Source organism: Phyllostomus discolor, chromosome 7, assembly GCF_004126475.2.
Source record: "Phyllostomus discolor isolate MPI-MPIP mPhyDis1 chromosome 7, mPhyDis1.pri.v3, whole genome shotgun sequence".
In the NCBI taxonomy this organism is placed as follows: domain Eukaryota; kingdom Metazoa; phylum Chordata; class Mammalia; order Chiroptera; family Phyllostomidae; genus Phyllostomus; species Phyllostomus discolor.
In genome coordinates, this window is record NC_040909.2 from 128,315,592 (window position 1) to 128,337,280 (window position 21,689).

A 21,689-nucleotide genomic window follows, 5' to 3' on the forward strand; every position below is an offset into this window, starting at 1 on the left:
CAAATCTCTACAGTCAAATTAAAAAATAATCTCAAACTAGATTAATAGGGAAAAGGGCAACATTTTTTTGCAGGATATTTTATTGCACTACAACTAATTCCATTATGTGGAACAGAAAGAGAAAGAACATAACTGGTGGATTACCTTACCAGTTCAGGGTTCTTTTTCTTATAAAAACTATTTGCCATCTGCTTAGTGTTTTTCTCTCATGACCAAAATGGACTCATTGGATTTCTGTGATTCCTCAAGTCTAGCCCTACCAGGATATGCCATAACCTCATAATACATGTCATTATGGCTAAGTAAAAACTAACTAAAATAGTCATAGGTAATAATCATAAAAACAATGTATGGGATCAATGATGTAGACAAGTCTGCTAAAACTGTATGTAATATCAACATACCAGCCACCCCCAACCCTCACCTTATGAAAGTTATTCTATACCAAACTTATCCTTTAATATTAAAGGATACGTAATAAAGGATTATAATATTAAAGGGTTAAACAATAAAAGATCATTGTTTATTACATGCCAAATTGATACAATATACTACTATTACAGTCCTCGTTTGGTGGGTTATGTTACTAATCTGCACAATAACAGCATTACAAGTTCAACTTACATACCTTTAATCGCTCGTGGTCCACAACAAGTGACGGTGTAGGCTGAGAAAGAATTGCCAAAGCCTTTTCCACACTGATGAGCTGCTGCTGCTCCACTTGGGAACGTCTAGCACGAGTCATCCGCAGAGTCCACATTTCTAGAATGAATAATCGAGTAACATTATTATTTGGCTCACAGACATTATATTTTAGAATAAATATCAGGTAGATGAAATTGCAGGACACTTTTAGTAAGACACAAATATCAATTCTGGTATACAGATTCTGCTAGAAGATTAAGATGTTGACACACATTCAAAAATTAAGAACATTTGAGAAATATTTCTCACATTGAGTATTTTAGGGGATCCTCAAATGTCTTCTACTAAAGCATAAGGCAGAATTTAAGAGCTGTAAGGGACCTCAGTAATCTAGAATAGGGGTTGCAAATTACCACCCACAAAACAAATCTGGCCTACTACTATATAGTTTTATTAGAACACAACCACTCCCATTTTACACTGGCCTGTCAGTATGGCTTTTCTGGTAGGGTTGACTAGCTGTGATAGATACTGTATGGATGAGTATTTAATATCTGGCCCTGTGCAGAACATTTGCATATCCCTGCTCTAAAAGAATCTACTCACTGATAGATGAAAAAACTGAGGCCAAGAGAGGTGAAGACTTTTCTAACGTGAACATACCTAATTGTTAGCCCAGACAAGAACCCAAATCTCCTGACATGTAAACAAGTATATGCGTCCTTTAAAAGGTGTGTCCCACGAAATAGTGTCCTTTTAAAGATCGTAACAGAAAAACAAAAGAACTCTGAACCCAAACAAAACATACTAAATTACATAGTTGGAAGATTAACATTTAAAATACCCACATTGGAAAGGCTGTATCTTAGTACATTCTGCTGTAATTACTCAAACACACTGGAACTCATTTCAAGGAAGTCCTTGAAAAGGATTTTCTTACAGCATATAAGCCACTGAAGAAAACCAGTCTCATTAACTTAGTTAATAATTTTTATTGGCCAAAACAAATGTTTTATCCTGTTACCACTCTTTTTACTTTGTAAAACCAAATAATGTTTGCCTTTTCTGAAGAATAAAACAAATCTGTCAAAGATCCAAGAAGATCCAGATGGAAGACAATTCTCAATAAAGATCTAACCATGTGAATAGAGGAATGATAGGAGTGAGCAACGGTTGTTCTACATCACTCAGCAAGAGTCATAGGAAACTGTTTATCTTGCTTAATGAGAGGGTACCCTGCTACCTTTAGCCAAGAACTATATAGTCAAAGCACTTTGCTGAACGCTTTAGATGAATTATTTATCCAATCCTCAAAATATCTCATTACTTGCAACTATCTACCACAATTTTGCAGAAAAGAAAACTGAGGCTGACAACACATCAAGAACCTTGCCTGAGGCCACAGGCTACTAGGTAGTGGACTAGGGGCTCAAATCCAGGTTTGTAGGATACCACAGTGTGTATCCTACAACAGTGATTTTAACAACAGTGATTTACTAGTGTAATAGTTATTAAACGAAGATAATACTATATTTCCTAATGAATTAACACCTACACTATGAAAGACAAGGAAAAAGGAATAAATTGAGATAATTAGCCACTTAAGAAATCTCACTAAAACATCTTTTAAAATTAGTAAGTTGAGACTTACCTTTTGCTTCATTTTCATCAGATATATTTATTATTTGAGAGCTTAAAGCATCTCCATTGCAAGCAATCTTATCTTTTTTCAATTCTGTACATGCTGTAGCCTTCCCAGATTCAAGTTCTTTCTCAATATTACAAGTATTTGAATTATTTCCCAAATCTATTTTGCTTTCAGAGCCATTTTGCTGCATCTCATTTTCTTCCACTGAAGACTCTCCTGTGTTACCGGTCTCGTTGGGGTCAACACTTGTATCGTGATTTTCCTCTGTATCACTCTCAATTTTGTCATCTGTGACATTCTGGCTACCATCTTTTGCTTGTGAAATCTTCCTTCGTTTTGTTATGGTGCCTAAGTACCACTTTGACTTTTTGCGGATTTTTCTCTTCAACTGAGCTGCAGAGAATTGAACACAAAACAAAACAAAACAAAACAAACAAAAGGAATAAAGAACTTTCAACAATTTTCTAAAGTCTAAGTACATGGAGGAAAAAATACTGATATAGAAAAGAATAGAGAGTTTAAGAAACCACCACAGTTTTGAGTGGTTGGAATATAGAAACAGAAGTATATAGTACTATGAAAAAGTAAAGAAGTGGGTAATGATCTATCATTCTGAAGTGTCTGAATTTTACCTGAAATAATTTTTTAAAGTCTTGAATAATTTTAAGGAGGGCAATGAATGATCTGCTGCATATATTAGTAAGAACACTTTGACAGTAGCTTAAGGAATGAACCAGAGAAAAGGCAAGATTAAACATGGCTTAGAATTAGTGTCTGCCATACAGTCTTTCATGTGTACTGAAAGTCACTGAAATTTTACTTTTAACCTGATCAGGTTTGTTACCATTACCAACATCATTTTACAGAGGAAGACACTAAGGTACACAAAGATTAAACTTTCTAGACCAGATACAGTATAATCATATTGCAATATTATGCTTTGAGATTCATCTATACTATTAAATGTAGTTCAAGTTTAATCGTTCACACTGCTGTAAATAATCCACATTTTCCCATTCTACTGTAGATGGGCATTTGGGCTGTCCCAAGTGTTGGACTGTTAGGAATATTTGTTCTATGAACATTCCTGTGTGTGTCTTTGGTGAAGGTAATGTATTCAGTCCTGTTGCGTATATAGCTAGGAATGGATTGTTTTAAGGGAGTCATTTTTTATGTCTTCAACTTCCATGTGTATATACTTGCTTAAAGTTGATTTGACCAAGAACCTTCTGGTAGTAGAGGTCTCTTACTGGTTTGCCTCTTCACTCTTTCTTTCCCTGCTGCCTCTTCCCATTTTTACAAAAGTAGGGCTTACTCTATCTATCTCAAGTCAATTACCCTGGAATAGACAAACCTGCAATACAATAAGAGAAAATTCCAACCCCAGTAAAACACATACATATATTTTTTAAATTTCTGTTTAAAAGTACTGGAGATCTAATGAGGCACTGAGAAATTATGACAACCAAATCTGGAAAAACAAATGAAAAGCTGAGAGGCTAAGAAACTGAGAGTTCCACATTCATGGGGCTTAAAGAGCAAAAAATGGAAGTATGACCCTGCCAAGGGAGAGGTCTTTGGAAAACACACAGGCTTTGGATTGGTGCCCTGTAAAGTTATACTCTAAGAATAAAGAGGAACAGAAAATGACCAGGATTTTTAAGAAGTGAAAATCAGTTTCAAATCAAGTCAGCCCACAATTAAATAAAGGTGAACTGGGACTGCAAGAGGACATCACAACAACATAGATTTACTTTAAGAATGGAAACTTGTCTCAATATTCACAAAATCAATGTAATTCACTACCTCAATATAAATAAAGGAAACCAAGGGAGAAAGTAAAGAGCATTGGAAGAGCATAAAGATGATAATGTTGTAAGTAAAAATTACCCAAGTGTGCACTTACCAGGAGTGCTGCAAGCCACAGGAGTACTGGGTGTCTTTAGCTTTTCATTCTGCTCTGGATCTGATCTTTTATCACCAGCAGGAGTGGAATTTTGCTTTGGCATCACATGGTAATAAGATGGGGCATATTTGGAGGAACTACAACCTTATAAATAGATATGATATGTCAAATCAAATTTTCAGATTTCAAAATTACCCAAAAAATTAATTAAAAGGGCTTACACCATACCAAAAGCATGTTTTTTTGATGCCAAATTATTTTCCTACCTCTCTTCTTTCTAGATTCCTGAATTTCTTCACAAAGCTTCTCAAAGTCTTCATCAAGTTCTTCTTTAATTATTGCATAGGCAGTATCTCTTAAAGCACAGGCTCTGTGCCTAATGAGACGATCTGAGAAATATTTAAAATTTTTTCAACATTTTTGGTTAAGATTGTAGCCATTACCATTCTTTTAGTTTTACCATGAATAGTAACAGTTACTAAAATTGTGTTATTCTCTTCTTTGTGCCAATTTAGTGTTCTGGACATCTAATTCAATATGGCAGACTAAATCCAAACAATTTTATTGCTATGTTCTATCCAGATCCCTTTGAAGTATCAGGAAAAAAACACAGAAATCAATCAATAGTAAGGCTAAACAACATTAATGACCCCCCCTCCCAGAAAAAAGGAAGAAAGAAAAAGCAACCCAGAAAGGAAGGCTATCAGTGTCATTAGTGAACCAGAATGTAAAAGATTTTTGGAAGCGAAATAGGGAATGTTACTGCATTGACAGAGAAACTAAGCAAAGATAATGAAAGAACAACCCTATACTAGGAAACACTGGATAAAATCTTAAACTGAGTCCAACTACTGTAAACTGGAATATGCTGAGGCAGAAGGCAGAAGTCAAGAGAATACAAGCTTGACTGAATGGTGCATCAGGCTCTCTCACAGGGCAGTAGGCTGCAACACTCACACCCAAGGTGTAGCTACGATATCAGAAGAGATGTTGGGAGGGGCTTCTAACAGCATCTGTGCCTGAAGAAAGGAAGGGCAAAGCTGAAGCATTGGTTTCTGAAGTGTAAGAACATGAGAATCACCTAGGAGCTGGTCAGTAATGCAAATTCTCAGGCCCTCATCCTCTATCTACAGAATCAGAAACCCCAGAGATGGGTCCAGCAACACGTATCTTAACAAATCCTTTAGATTCTGACAGTTGATAAAGTTTGACCACCACTGGTCTAAAGTAATTTTAGGCTGCCACATGGACAGAAAGAGAAGCAGCAGCAGCAGCAGCAGCAGCAACAGCAGCATGACTGCAACCAAACAGAAGAACCCTCTGCTTCCCAGGTAAATCCTTCCTTCCACAATTAAAAGTCACTCTAAGCTTGGTAGCCTGTTTTTCACTGCTTACCTCCAGGATCCTGAACTATATATAAGGAAAAGCCTAGGGAAAGTAGGGTCGAATACTAGTGAGCTTTTCAGTTGCTAAAGAAACTCAGTCGGTCTCTATGCTCATCAGTCCAATTTATAAGTACTACCAACTGCAAAAGCCAATGTACTGGAGGAGAGAGTTAATGCAGAAAATGGACTATTAAAAATGTATTATCCCCTAGAAGTATTAAGGACACTGCATCCATAAAACAAGAATAAGAAGCTAAAAAACAAAAGTGAGAAAAATTATTTTTGGAAATGAATAAGTTTATCCCAAATATGTGAATATTTGAATGCATAATTATATACATAAGCAAATATATAATTTTATTATTAATAGATTACATGAGGGTAGAATGGGTATATGCGAAGAAAAGGTCTGGAAAGACAGCCTCAAACTTAACAGTGTCCACCTCTGGAAGAAAGGAAACGGAACGCCTTGGTGCTGTGAATGTAGAATGTTTACTGTATAGTAGCACCTGTTAGCAAATCAAACTTCTAAGTGTTAGCGGCCCCCATTCCGCCCCATGAAAAAAAACTCCCTAATGCTCACCTCCAGGATCTCTATCTGGATTGTATTCTAAAGCATTACTACATATTAGATCAATATCACTCAAATAGTCTTTCACAGTCAGATACTTGTGGAGATCAATTTTACTGATTACAGATGAAAGGTCCATTGGTTGCTTTATTACAGTCACATAATCAGGAACCTAAAATTCAAGCAAACGACCAAATCACTAAATTAACTTTTGAACATAAAAACGTTTGAGTAAAGTTTCTTTGCCAGGCAATATAGGAGAGAATAAATACATAAGAAATAATGGTATTATATTAATATGAAAGCTTTGACTTATTTAAGGCTAGTTTTATTTTGTATGTATTCTTATTCTTGGGAGACTGTATCTCCAGTTACATTCTATTCCTCTTTCCTCAACCAAATGTCACCTATCTTTCAATGTAAACTTAAAAGCTCATTCTCCAGCTCACTCTAACTGTGTAGATAAGTATCATTAAGGCATTAAAAAATTGCTTCTAGAATGTTTGGGTTGAGCAAATTTAATTGTCTATTCTCTGCAGAAAAGAAAAATGTGTTAGATAGCTACTGAAGTTTCCATGTGCTTAGACACTATTTGGTATGTTTCTATATAAGAAAACAAGTTCAGCCCTGGTTGGTATGGCTCAATGGATTGAGTGCTAGCCTGCGAACCAAAGCCTCGCCAGTTCGATTCCCATTCAGGGCATATGCTTGGGTTGCGGGCCAGATCCCCAGTAGGAGGTGCAAGAGAGACAACCACACATTGATGTTTCTCTCTCTCTCTCTCCCTCCCTTCCCCTCTAAAAATAAATAAATAAAATCTTTAAAACAAAAAACAAGTTCAGAGTATAGACAGAGAACCACATAAACTATTTAAATAGTCTCTAGTTTTGAAGCATTATAGTTTAGAATACATTTGATCCAAAGTTTAAATTAATACCTCATCAGGGTCAACAGGTTTAGTAAATATTCTGAAACGCTTGTCAATAGCAAGCCTATGTGTCACATTTCTTAAGAAAATCCTCAGTTCTCTAAATGTATCTTCTTCTTGTTCTTCTAGCCGTTTCACTTCTTCTGCTGTTAATGGTCTTGGTTCAGGTGGTGGTGCCACTGGGAGTACCTCCAAGGCCTGTAAAACTTCACATAAATGGAAGATTTTTAGTTGTTACTCTCATTATATCAAGCGCAACAAATGATGTAGCACACATGGTAGTCTGGCTTTCAGGGGTAATCCTCCTTACATCTGCCAGGAAGCAGAGTATTTGGAATACTAAAGTGCTACCATCATCTCTCCCTCTGTATTCCCCCAGCTATAACTGGTAACTTCTAACTGGAATACTTATTCCCAAGTCATTGTCTCTGTTCCATTTTAAGATCATTTAAGGGGCTATTAAAACTTTGAAAGTACCTTATGGGTATTTCCAGGACAAGAATATTTTTACTATTAAAACGTCTTCTTGCTCTGGCTAGTGTGTCTCAGTGGTTTGAGTGCTGGCCTGAGAATCAACAAGTTGCCGTTTCATTCTCAATCAAGGTATACGCCTGGGTTGTAGGCCAGGCCCCCAGTTGGGCGTATGTGAGAGGCAACCAATCAATGTTTCCCTCCCTCTCTTTTTCCTTCCCTTCTACTCTCTCTGAAAATAAACAAAATCTGAGCCCTGGCTGGCATAGCTCAGTGGATTGAGTGTGGGCTGGGAACCAAAGTGTCCCAGGTTCGATTCCCAGCCAGGGTACATGCCTGGGTTGCAGGCCATAACCCCCGGCAACCGCACATTGATGTTTCTCTCTCTCTCTCTCCCTTCCCTCTCTAAAAATAAATAAATAAAAAATCTTAAAAAAAATACAATCTTAAAAAAAAATTTAAAGTCTTCTTTACTAGTTAATTTTTGAACTAATGAAAAATGACGGTATGTTTTAAATATAACAAAAGCTTAATTTTGTTTAAACAGATATGCACTGAGTATTCAAAACAAACAAACAAACAAAAGGAATATGAGAGTAATGCCCCAGTAAGTTGGCAATCTACTATTAAGAAAGAGATATAATTATACATCACTATATCATATTAGTAGTATGAAAGGGCAAAAAATTAATTCTGCCTAGATATGTTACGGAAGAAAAAATGAGTTATACCAGAAGAACAAGAAAATAAAGGGTTCCTTAGGTAGAGATGGGGATGAGGAAAGAAGCATTACTGACAGAGAGCAAGCATGAACGAACTTATGAAAGGGCAGAAACATGTATGTACGGTTTAAAGATAGAGTGCTTTGTAAGGAAAGAGGTGAGAGAAATGGGATAATGAAAGTGCCAAAAATGGGCTTAGATAGCAGATTGGGCTATTCTGTGAAGTTAGGCCCAAAGTCCACAAAGACTAAAACTATACTTGAAAGGTCTTGTGTGCTTTACGAACGTTAGTCTATTTGAATGAGGAAAGAAGTCTGTTTAAGCTGTAGAGGTATCAATCTCATGCCCAAGGTTTTAAGCTTGTGTTATTAGAAGATGGAGAGGTCATTAACTAATATTTTATTCCCATTTTCTCAAAATTATTATATATTAACTTTGATATAGGAATTAACCTGCTTTCTTTTTTGATTGAGGAGGCATAGCAGCTTGTTTGATGATTAAATCTTCAAAAAATTTTGTCCGTTCTTCTTTACCAGGTAACTGGACATTGAAAATTTCTCCATAATCATGGATAAATAATTCTTGCACCTTAAAATAAGAAAATAAATGCAACAGTAGGTTATTATACACATTTTTTTTAGATTTTATTTGTTTATTTAAATGGTATGCTTTAATACAGAGTCCGGCAGAAGTAATACCTGCTCGAGTGTGGTTGGTAGGGTGCGTGAATGTCTCACACAACATGAACAGCAATTTGAACATTTCACCTAAAATGTCATATGGTGTGCTTGAGTGTGACATTGTTATGTTACAGAATTACATGCTTATGATTCTGTAATAAAAGATTTTGTAATAAAAAGGGGGTATTATTTGTGCCAGACCCTGTATTTGGTAGGCCAAGAACCTTCTCATTGTTTTTTAAACTTTTTCTTCAAAGAAATGTTTGAAGAAAACGTTTTTTCCCCTTCTACATTGAATTTTAAAATCTACTTATTTTGTTAGAATTTTTATTAAAATGTGTACCTCCCCTTCCTCTCTTCTGGTGACCTAAAAATAATATGTAGTATTTTTATTCTTTTATTGTTACAAGCTTTAATGGACATATCTAAGATTCTTTTTCAACTAAACTATAAGGTTAATCAACATCTACGTAGCGGGAAAAAATCTAAACGTGCTTTTACTTCTTCTTCTTCAGTTATGTCCCCAAGCCATTTCAAGTTCAGACTAAGACTAAATTAGTATGTTTTACATTCCTTAATTTTTTTACATAACTTTGTGATAAGTTTTACTATTTTCTTTGCTCACTGATTTATATGACACTTCTACAAAACAACATATCCAAGAGAAATAATTCTTTAATAATTCAGTTAAGGGTTTATGGGTAATAGTTTCTTAGGGATTGTGTATTAAAAATGTCTTTATTTTGCTCTCTCTCTAAATGCTAACTTAGTTGGGCAGAAAATTATAAATTCAAAATTATTTTACTTTAATATTTTCCAATGATACATTCATTAAGGGGTTAATATCCAAAATTCATAAAGAACTCATACAACTCAACACCAAAAGAACAAACAATCCAATTAAAAACTGGGCAGAGGACCTGAATAGACACTTTTCTAAAGAAGATGTGCAGAGGCAAACAGACATTAAAAAAGATGTTCAACACCACTAATCAGAGAAATGAAAATTAAAATCACAATGAGATATGCCTTATACCTGTCAGAATGGCTATCATCAATAAATCAACCAACAAGTGTTGGTAAGGATGTGGAAAAAAGTGAACCCTTGTATATTCTTGGTGGGAATGCAGATTGGTACAGCCACTATGGAAAATAGTATGAAGGTTCCTCCAAAAATTAAAAATAGAACTCCTGTATGACCCAGAAATTCCATTTATGGGTATATATCCAAAGAAACCCAAAACACTAATTCAAAAGAAAATTTGTACCCATATGTTCATAGCAACATTATTTACAATAGCCAAGATATGGAAGCAACCCAATTGTCCATCAATAAATGAGTAGATAAAGAAGCTGTGGTACATATATGCAATGGAATATTACTCAACCATAACAATAAATGAAATCTTACCATTTGTGACAGCATGGATGGACCTAGAAGGTGTTATGCTAAGTGAAATAAGTTAGAGAAAGACAAACACCATATTTCATTCATAAGTGGAAAGAACAAAACAAACAAACACAAAATTGAAACAGACTCATATATACAGAGAACACACTGATGGTTGCCAGCAGGCAGGGCAGCTCCGGGACTGGGTGAAAAGAATTAAGTACAAATTGGTAGTTACAAAACAGTCATGGGGATGTCAAGTATAGCCTAGGGAATATAGTCAATAATATTGTATTAACTATGCATGGTGTCAGGCAGGTAGTAGAAATATGAGGGGGGAATATTTTGTAATGTATATAAATGTCTAATAACCACTATGCTATATACCTGAAACTAGTACAAAATAATACTGAATATACACAGTAATTGAAAAATTAAAAATTATTCTCCTTCAACATTTAAAAATATTGTTCAGTTGTCTCCTCAGTAGCCAGTTTTACCAATGAAAAGGTAGAAACAATTTGATTTTCAGTCTTTTCTAGTAATTTTTTCTCTTGGAAGATTTTCTTTGTACTTTTCGCATTCTGAAATTTTACATACATAAAAGCCTTTTTCTATCTATCAGTGAGAACACAAGGGGCCTTTTAAATCTGAAGACTTATGGTATTCTTTAATTCTACAAAATGTTCTATTATGTGACTATTTTCCCTTCTACATTTTTTTTCTCCCACAAATCCCATTAAATGGATGTTAGACCTAAAACTATCTTGTCCATTTCCTTTAACTTTTTCCAATTCACTCTTCATCTGTGTCTACTCCTTTTCAGCCAGCCCTATGGCTTCTTTAATTAAAAAAAATGTTTATTGATTTTAGAGAGATAAGAAGAGGAGAGAGAGATAGAGAAACATTAATGTGAGAAAACATTGATTTTTTGGCTCTCATATGCACCCCAACTGGGTATTGAACCCACAACCTAGGCACATGCCCTGACTAGGAATCAAACCCCCAACACATTGGTATATCAGACAACACTCCAAGCAACTGAGCCACACCAGCTGGGGCAGCCTTTTGGGGTTTTTAATGTTGGGGGTGTAACTTACCGTGTCTCAGATTGATTCTTTCCACAAAAGTCTGTTGGTGATATATGGATATGACTATGGTGTAGTCCTTCCTCAAATGCTTATTTATAAGCTCATCTCTGCTTTGACATTTCTGACTGTCCACTAATGCTTTTTCTGTTTAGTCTAGCTTCTATTCTAGTTCCAATGATTATGAAAGAAGCTAGCCTATGCTGGAAAAAGAACGTGCCTATCATTTGTCTTCTGGGACTAGGGGCTTCCTATTCCTTCTGATATCAACAGCCATAGACAATTCACTACTCTCTCACAGTAATCCTTTGGCTCATCTTCACTGCTCTAGCTGAGGACAAACTCTGCTACTCTTTGGCATGGCCAAAAGTGAAGAAAACACAATTACCCCAAAGTTGTCCAAAGGCTCTTTCAATTCCTTCTTAGCACTGACAGAGCTAGAAATCATTCATCAGTCCTTTCTTGCACATGCTTTAAACTATGGTTTAATTTCTACTCTTTTGTCATTCATGGATTCATGGAAGTTTCTAATCCACTGATAACATTCTTTCTGATTTTTCCATACTGCTCAGAGTTGCTAGGGTCCACTCATTTTTGACCTCTTGTATATAGGAACTTTGTTTGAAGTTTTGAAATAGACAAACTTTAATGCAGCTAGTAATATTTCACACAGTATTCCTCATATATTGTAGTCCAATGCTATATTGACAGTATCACTAAATCACTAAAGACAATACAAGGCTCAAAATACTTATTTGCATCCATATAAATTAGATTATTCATTTTTTTAAATGGGCAAATTCTGGTTCCGTGCCTATTACACCATACTCTACAGTGGGGAACTGAGATAGGCTACCCAGTTTACAATTTTATGCTTAGGAAATATTAATGTAACAAAAAAGAGCAGCTATCCTTTAAAAAAATATCATTAAGTACAGAATTCCCACATTCTTAATAAAGTTATTCCACATTAAACTGATTTTCAACCTCCCTATATCTGTATACAGGAAGTTCTGCTAGTTTTTATTACTGAGAGTATAAACTTATTTTTATCTCTAACTTCAAAATAACTAAGAGTTTTAATTGACAATAAATACAATAAGCCAATGGTACAATGTGGCTACTAAGCAGCAATTCTTCACAGAACAGTAAATCAGAACACTGCTAGAGTACTTAATGCATTCTGGGTACAGCCTTTCAAAAGGCATATAAAGAGAAAAACGTTCAGGAGAGTGACCAGAATTTTGAAGACTCTAAAAGCATGTGTAATGTGTGACAGGGCCGGCTACTGTCATAGTCCATGTTCTCTCCTTTTTGCACACACTGCTATATCGTATTTCCTAGTCTCCCTTACAATTAGGTAGAGCTATGTGACTGAGTTTTAGCCGACATAATGTGAAAAGAAATAATATACATCATTTTCATATCAGGCACATGAATGAGCCACTCCTTTCAGCTGGATGGAATGAAAGGAACCTGGAAAGCCACGTGATGAAAATGAGAAAACTCTCTCAGCTCAAGCGTCTAAATGACTCCATGGCGAGTAGACCTGCCAATCTAGTCACCTGCTTGGTACTGTTAAGTGAGAAAATAAATAAACTAGATAAATAAATAAAACATGGAAACATAGAAATGAAAAGAGTATTAAAATATACAAGAGTTGCCATAATGAAAATAGATTAGACAGGTTCTATATAGTACCTGGGAAACAAATGGAAATTAAAAAATGGAAGCCTATCAAATTAAGTTGATTTTTTAGGATCTAGAGATAACAATAGTGAAAAAACTGTTTCAACAAAGGTGGGATAACAACCTAAAGGAAAGACTATGTAAGAAGAATCCAGAGCAAGATGATTAACTGAACTAAAACCCTTAAAGATTTCCCACCCTAAAAATCTGTAATATCTACAGAAGGTTGCCAAATAATGGTGTTTTATTCACCATTGTTTTGTTATAATGTTGGTGAGGAGGAAATTAACTCTTATTTATATCAATAAGCCTAGAGTAAAACTGATTTCATCATACATTGTTTTCCTTTAAGTCATAGAACCTACTGACAACGCTATGTGAATGCTTACTGTAATTAATGTTCATTTCCCAGCTTATTCAGCTTTCACTTGAATAATTCACAATCGACTATTAAAACAGCCCTCAGGGATGTAATCTGATCCTTTGATAACTCTCTGACCATAGTTCCTCCTAGTGCCCTTTACTCATTCTGCTGTAGCCACCCTGGCCTTCTTGCTAGAAGTGTGTTTCACACCAAACACACTTTTTTGCTTCAGAGCCTCTGCATTTGCTTTTCCTCTGCCAGAGAGTTTTGTCCTTTGAATACTCAAATGGATCACGATACCTTACATTTTTCAGGACTTTGCTCAAATGACATCTTCCTAGTAAGGCCTTACATAGCCTATTTGACACTGTGACCATACCACACTCTTTTGGCACTGCTTAGCTAAATCTTTCTCCACAGCAATAGGTTAGTATAATATATTTATTTATTTTTATTTAATTCCACCTCAACTACAATGTAAGCCCTAAGGTGATACAATTTTTTGTCTATAGTTATATTCCTTTTGCCTAAAATGATGCCTAGCAGAGAATAAGCACTCAAGAACTATTTGTCTAACAAAATATTTGAATTTAACTTCCTACCAATTCTCTAAACACTACAAACCAATTTTGTCAAAGGTATTGCAAAACTGATTACATTCATCATTAAATGAAGACATACAGAAGCCTACAGTATGCTTATTATATACTCTGTTGATGCAGACCCCGACTCTTGGGGTCCGAGCCATTATGGATGAAATGAGACACTCACACGGATTACAGAATCCAGAATCCGGTGGAGGAAAAGGGATGGCATGGCTTTTCTCTCAAGGGGAGCAAAAGCCTTGGCCCTCACTCCAAAGAGCTTTTACTGGGTGCATTACAATAAGGTCCTCATTAACTATGCACAGGCTAGCTTTAGGTGGTTACCTTGTACAGAAAACAAAGGAGAGGATGCTGGTAGTCACAGAAGAGGGATATTTGCAAATGAAAAGGCAAAAGTAGCTGGACAGTTACACTCATCCTTGGAAGGTTTAGCATGGTTTTTAGGAAGTTGCTTTGCAGTAAATGTCCTCAATTCAGGGTGAGGGAGTTTTAGCAAAAAGCAAGACTCAGCGGCCTAGGTACACTGCAGGCCTGATTCCCCATGGGAAAACCTATCTGTGGGCATGGGTACTGTGCATCTCCCAGTGGGAGTTGGGCCCATGCCACACAGGGCAGCCTCCCACACTCTGGGAATAGAGGTGGGGAAAAAAAGGCCCCAATTTACATTCAGCTAGGAGAGACAAACAAACAAATTCATATTTAACATCAAAGAAAAGATAAAAAGAAAGCAGAGTAAGGAAAAAGAGAGTGATGGGCAGAGGAACTATTGCTGTAACTGAGAAACTAATCAGGGAGGCATCTCTGAGGTGGTACCTAGACAGAGACCCAAGGAAAGTAAATAGCACCATGCCAGGCAAGTATCTAGGAGAAGAGTACTCCAGTCAAAAGAAACATGAACTATTATTCATTATTGGTAGTTGTCTAAATTGGCATAAAGTTGGATAGTAATTTGGTACCTTCAAAAATATTCAATGTGCATATTCTTTAACTGAACTACAGTTATTCCACTTTTAAGAATGAATGCTAGAAACCATATAGTAATGCTTGTACAAATTAAAACCCATGAATGCAAAATATGTAAATAAATAAAACCTAGGGATGTCTACTACAGCACTAAACTAGAACAACCAAATACCTATGGACAAGAATTTGGATAAATATGTTCTGGTATATCAAGATAATGGAAAAAGCCATGTTGCTATTAAAAGGAATAAGAGTTATGTATGGAAGAATACATAAAATATATAAAACAAATTGCAGAATACTATGTATTACATAGTATTCAATTTTTGGAAGAGAAAAAATTTTATAATGTAACCTTACTATACTCATTCACATATACATACACCATGCTGACTAACAAGCACATATACCAAACAGTTAACAATGCTGTCTTTCCTAAGAAAATTTTTATCATTTTATTCACTTCTGAAGCATTTGGAATTTTTACAAGTTTTTATTACTGTAATACAAATAAATTTCTTTTTAAAGCACAATAATTTTGCCCTTACAAATTACCTCTTCTGGAAGAGCAGAATGGGGTTTGTCAGAGGTAGCAAGTAGTAAAACTGGAGCAAATGAAGGAATATTCTGTAATAATGTGATAAATGTGGCTTTGAGTGTTGGTCCAACTATTTCCCACCACAAGTGGATATGAGGAATATATACTATACTTGGTGCTGTTCTCTTAGCTTCACGAATCATCTAGCAAACAGAAAAAAATTTACATTCAGTTAGGAAGTCAGCACATCAGTAATGCTATGCTTTCCCCAACCCCACAAGCTTATTTATAAATGTTTTGTCTCATATTTAGAAAACATAATTGCTTCAAGCAATTAGAAGACAGCTCAAGAAATGTAGGAGACTGTTCTGCTGTAACAAAGGTTAAGTATAAAAATATAAAACACCTTTTCATTAAAAAATTTTTAAATATAGAAATAGCAAAAACAGAAGCAGAAGAATACCTGAGTACTTAGAACACAGCAGTCACTGTTTTAAGTATAATTCTCACAACAGCCATACACTGGAAATAAAATTATTTTCCCCATTTTAGGCGGAGAGATCTAATAATTCTCCTATGGTCACTTAGATATTTTTTAATGACTAAGAAGTTACGCATTAGTTTTATTTTATAAACCTAAAGTTACAAATCAGGAAACAGAACAAAAATGTACAAAAAACTGAAGCAATTCTAGACTTTGTCTTTGGAAGACTGCTTTGCCTTACAGCTTATCTGTCTGGGTAACAATGAATGACCTGGGCACACGTTTCTTCAGGAGATGTAGCACTGACTCCAAAAAGAACAGGAATGTCCAATGTGTATACTGCAAGTTTTTCCAAAGCATGTATGACAGCTGGTGCCAAATGAGAACCTTGACCAAATCCTGGTTCTCCCACTATCAATATTCTTGGTCGAAAAGAAATAGGTTGATAACAAGCATTTCTGAAAGAAATGAGTAATAAGCAATGTTTTAGAAAATAAAAAGTTTACATTTTTCTCATAAATTACCAACTATGAACTTACATAAGTCAAAAAGTTCAAATATTTTGTTGGCCAATCATAACAACATGGCTCACATGGTTTTTGAAAAAAAATTACCCTCCACAGATGTTTAAGAATAATTATACAGTGGAATTTCTACTATAGTGACAACTACAACAAGAAATTTCTTTTTTATATTTCAACCTAAAAAATAGCAGATTAGTTGGTATCTTTTATATTTCAAACACCATCTCATTTAGTTTTAGGGAATTTACACACCAGAATAATAATGATGATAATAATAATAATAATAATAATAATATAATTTGCAAGGAAAACGTACCTATTTAAATGAAGAAAATTAAAATTTTCTTTAGCCTTATTAAAGGAATTTTGAGAAAGCCCATTTTCACATACTGATGGAACATCATCATCACTGTATGCCAAGTCACTTTCCAGCAGAGGACAAGAAATATCTATTAAAAAAAAACAACAATTGTACATTAGTAACTTTTCTAGATTGCAAAGCAAACTTTTATGTAATTCTTCAGTTAGCAAACCAGTGTACTTCAATGACATTTTTAAAGAAGATTTTATTTATTTATTTTTAGAGAGGGGGGAGGGAAGAAAAAAGAAAGGGAGAAAAACATCAATGTGTGGTTGCCTTTCATGCACTCACTATTGGGACCTGGCCCACAACCCAGGCATGTGCCCTGACTGGAGACCCCTTAGTTCCAGGCCCACCATGCTCAATCAGTACACTGAACTACACCAGCCAGGGATCATTGACATTTTTTAAACACTCAAAAATATTATGTAGATATGAATAACGAAAACAATTAAGTCCTCATTTAACGTCATCAATAGATTCTGTGACTTTAAGTGAAACCATGTATAAACAATTTTACCATAAGCTAACTGACATAAACAAGAGTTATATCCTATAGCACTTCATTATTATAATAAAATGGTGCTGAATAAATCAATGTTATCTGAGAACCTGCTGTAAATATGAAAATGCATTCCAAATTTAAAATAGATTAAGGGCAATTCCTGAAGTATATTTCTTTCAACCACCCAAGAAAAGCATAACCAAATTCCTTTCGAGAAACTGTGCATAAAAAGTATTGCTGAGAATTATAAAACACTTAACTTTACTAATTATAAAAACTAGCTTGAAGTAATCAATCAAGTCTCATACCAGAGTCTAACGCTTTATTTGTTCTGATTTCCGCATGTGGAAACACTCTCTGCAGGGCTTCTAAGATCTTGTGAACAGTGCTTTGCAGAAGTGGTTTCACAATGGTGGACAGCGCCTGCCCAGGTGATGTCACAGCTCTTTGGGAGGCTGGTATCATCTTTTGCATAGCTACCTCAAAATCCTTAGCTGAGATATTAATTGAAGAGAGATCCAACTGTAGTTTCTCACTAGTGGTATAGATCTGTGGGTAGCGTCGACGCAGAGCACATAAAGCAGCCTCAGAGCATATTGACTTAATATCTGCACCACAGTAGCCTACCAAGACAAAAGAAAAAAGATAAATTACTATCCTATTAGCATAACTAGGGTTAAAATTAAGTCAGCCTAACAATACAGTAGCAAAATATTTAAGTGTAATAAGGCTAAAATCTCTCATTTACTTAGTAAACTTGTATGGTGGTGATAATCATCAACAAATCAACTTTTGTGAGTGAAATATGCAAACACTAATATAGCACAGGGGTCAAGAGCAAGAGTTTTAAAACCACAGATAAGGTTCAAATTCCAGTTTGTCATTTCCGAGAGGTGTAGTCTTTGGAGAATCATTTATGCTCTGTCAGCCATTTCTACATCTGTAAAGTGGGGATGATGTTACCTACTTTATAGGTCTGATGTGAGAATTACCTGAAATATACGTAAAAGAATGCTCAACAGGATGACTAGGAAAATGTAAACAGTCAGTGAAAGATAGCTATTCTTATTGTCTATTTTGCTCTCAAATTCCCCAACAGCAGATTTGTCAAATATCTCTAATATCTGGAACTTTGTAGTAAGAAAACAAATGTAAGGTAAGGTAGTAAGGTATACATGAGAAACAAATATAACCTTGTATTTCTTTACACATAACTTTGCAATGCTACAACTTGTTCCATCTTTGAATTGCATATATTTCTTAATACTTAAAAGCAATGCTTACCAACACAGTTTTCTGCTAGTTCTTCTAGAAATACGTCCAGTGGTTTAGGATTCCAATCCCTTGTGTGAATCTTTAGAATTTCTTTTCGAGCCTACAAATAAAAACATTTTTTTACATCTATAATAAAAAAGTGTTATTCATATTAGAGTAATTTCAATTTGAAATACTCTTAATTATCTAAAATGTTAAAGATATTAGTACCTAAATAAAAATATGAAACAGTAAAAAAAAAAAAAAAAAGATGTATTTGTAAAAGGTTAAGGAATTTATATTAAAGAGATTTACATTTATAGTACTCAAGTTCCATTCATCACAAATGTTAATGAAAAAAGTAACTACTGAACTACTGTTCATTCTGGTACATGTTAAGAACTATTTTTAAGAGTATTGACAACTCTGCTATATTTTCTTCTATTTATTTATTTATTTTTAGAGAGCAGGGAAGGGAGGGAGAAAGAAAGAAAAACATCAATGTGCCAGAGATACTTCAATCAGTTGCCTCTCATACACCCCCAAATGGGGACCTGGCTGGCAACACAGGCATGTGCATTGACTGGGAATCAAACGGGTGACCTTTTGGTTTGCAGGACAGTGCTCAATCCACCAAACCACACCAGCCAGGGCTCTATTTTCTTGCTTGGTTTTCCAAAAAATAAATGGGTTTAAAATAACATGGTGGCACCCATGGAAAATCTAAGGCTAACAAATTGGCTAAAGAGTGACTGTTCATTAGGCAATGTGTTCTAAAATAAAACAGAGTTGTATGATTTGTATTATTAACATCTAAGTCTTTGCCTAAACTGAAAGACTTTAAAGAGTATTTTTAGGACGGCATTATGTGAAAAAAAATTACCTGACTTATTTAAATAGAGTAATACTTCTCTGTAAACACATACTGGGTTTGTGTGCTTGGGTGTTAATCATACAACTTTGTTTCAGAACATACAGAATTCAATCTTCAAATTTTTACTGTACCAAGACTTATTGATGATAAGGGTAACATATTTTGCCAAAATTTGAGTGGTGTTAATTGAGTTCTTACATCTTTATCAGGCAAGCTGAAAAGAAATTCTCTATCAAAGCGACCAGGCCTTCGTAAAGCAGGATCAATAGAATCCAGTCTGTTGGTAGCACCAATGACCACAATTTCTCCTCTGCTGTCCAATCCATCCATAAGCGCTAGCAGGGTGGAAACAATAGAACTAAATTTAAAAATAAGAGAAAAGAGGTTAATTGATTGGATGTTGAATATAACATTTCTTCTTTTGGTAAAAGTAAATACATTAAATTAGAATAAATTTTCTTTAGCATCTCACTACTTTCAAAAGATTTTTAAAAATTCTGGCCCTGTCTGGTGTGGCTCAGTGGAATGAGCGCTGGCCTGCAAACTGAAAGTTTGCCAGTTTGATTCCCAGTCAGGGCACATGCCTGGGTTGTGAGCCAGGTCCCCAGTTGGGAGCATGTGAGAGGCAACCGCACATTGATGTTTCTCTCCGTCTTTCCCTTTCTCTCTAAAAAAGGTAAATAATTAAATAAATTAAATAATTAAAAAAAAATTATTTTTAAAAATTCTGTAAAGTAGCACACTAACTGGCATATACAGATTAAAATCAACAGAAAACATAGATGGTCTTTAGAATGCAAAAATGGATCATGAAAGTCATTTCATAAAGCATCATTTTTCAAAGACACTTGAGAGTTCCCAAATAAGACAAACATAAAAAAAAATACTACCAAGTACCAAATAGACAAATAGTATCTAAAATTATAAAATATTCTATTTGTACTCATAATTACAACAAAAACTCCAAAAATAAAATACACCTAAAGCATAAATACATAGAATTTTAACTACATTTTAAACTTTTGACTGTGGAGATTAGTAAAATAATCTCCCCATCTTCATCAACAAGTTTCAACAATTAATAATATTCCTTTTATTTGTCTTTACCAGATAGCTTTAAAAAATAAAACAAATCCCTCAAATCATTTAATATAAATATTTCATGTTAAGTATTTCACATATGTATTTCTATAAGGACTTTTAAAAACTTCCACAATATGTAAATGACAGTAATTCCTTAATATAACCTAATACCCAGATTCGCCGATTTTCTCAAAATATCTTTTTATAATTTATTTGTTCAATCAAGCACATGGTCAAACATCCCACTAATCAATAACAGTTCCCACCACACTCCCTAACTTTTTTTCTCTTCCTCCATGCCATTCATTTGTTGAAGGAACTGGGTTATTTGTATTGTAGAATTGTCTTCCCACATTGTGAACTGATGGATATCTTCCTGATGGGGTCATATAACTTGTCTTCTACCATTTGTATATCCTGTGAACTGGTAATTAGACCTAGAAACTTAATAGATGCAGGTTAAACTACTTGGGATAGCACATTTCATAGGACTACACCATGTATTTACTTTCTACTGTATAATTCAGGAGTGCTTAATACCAGCTTCTCACTTGAGATCAAGGTTGGGTTTAAGTGAGATGTCACCTTATTTCACTCACCATAAACATCACTATGAACCTTTATACCTTACTGTCTTAGCGGCCACTAATAATTATTGCTTAGATTGATGTTTCTCAGTCTTGGCACAATTGACATTTTGGGTCAGATGATTTTTTCTGGTGGAGAGCTGTCCTGTGCATTCTAGGATATTTTAATAGCAACCCTGGTATTCACCCACTAGATACCAAGCATTCCCATCCCCATCCCACACTTGGGACAATCAAAATGTCCCCAGACATTTGTCCCCTGGGGGGCAAAATCACTCCCAGAAGAAAACCACAGAGATTTACTTTTTCATAAAGGGTTGCAAAATGCTGATTCTTCTAAGTTAATAATTTCCTTTGCATTTATTGACTGTAATTTTCCTATAAAGAACTTTACTTCATCAACTATAAAATTACCCTGATTCAT

At 34.9% G+C, this 21,689-nt stretch overlaps 1 protein-coding gene across 2 annotated transcripts in view; it reads right to left on the reverse strand.

Annotated features, from left to right (window-relative positions):
- Positions 1 to 21,689, reverse strand: part of ATAD2 (ATPase family AAA domain containing 2) — a 60,402-nt gene that overhangs the window by 2,481 nt on the left and 36,232 nt on the right. For both annotated transcript variants that reach the window (XM_028534105.2, XM_036031393.1), the window contains 13 exons: positions 19,794 to 19,953; positions 18,752 to 18,842; positions 17,776 to 18,090; positions 16,918 to 17,050; positions 16,349 to 16,535; positions 15,611 to 15,796; positions 8,729 to 8,864; positions 7,093 to 7,289; positions 6,168 to 6,327; positions 4,466 to 4,588; positions 4,200 to 4,343; positions 2,297 to 2,686; positions 629 to 762 (listed from right to left, as the gene is read on the reverse strand). In XM_028534105.2, the coding sequence (XP_028389906.1) occupies positions 629 to 762; positions 2,297 to 2,686; positions 4,200 to 4,343; positions 4,466 to 4,588; positions 6,168 to 6,327; positions 7,093 to 7,289; positions 8,729 to 8,864; positions 15,611 to 15,796; positions 16,349 to 16,535; positions 16,918 to 17,050; positions 17,776 to 18,090; positions 18,752 to 18,842; positions 19,794 to 19,953 (2,356 nt within the window). The remainder of the gene's footprint in view (positions 1 to 628; positions 763 to 2,296; positions 2,687 to 4,199; positions 4,344 to 4,465; positions 4,589 to 6,167; positions 6,328 to 7,092; positions 7,290 to 8,728; positions 8,865 to 15,610; positions 15,797 to 16,348; positions 16,536 to 16,917; positions 17,051 to 17,775; positions 18,091 to 18,751; positions 18,843 to 19,793; positions 19,954 to 21,689) is intronic.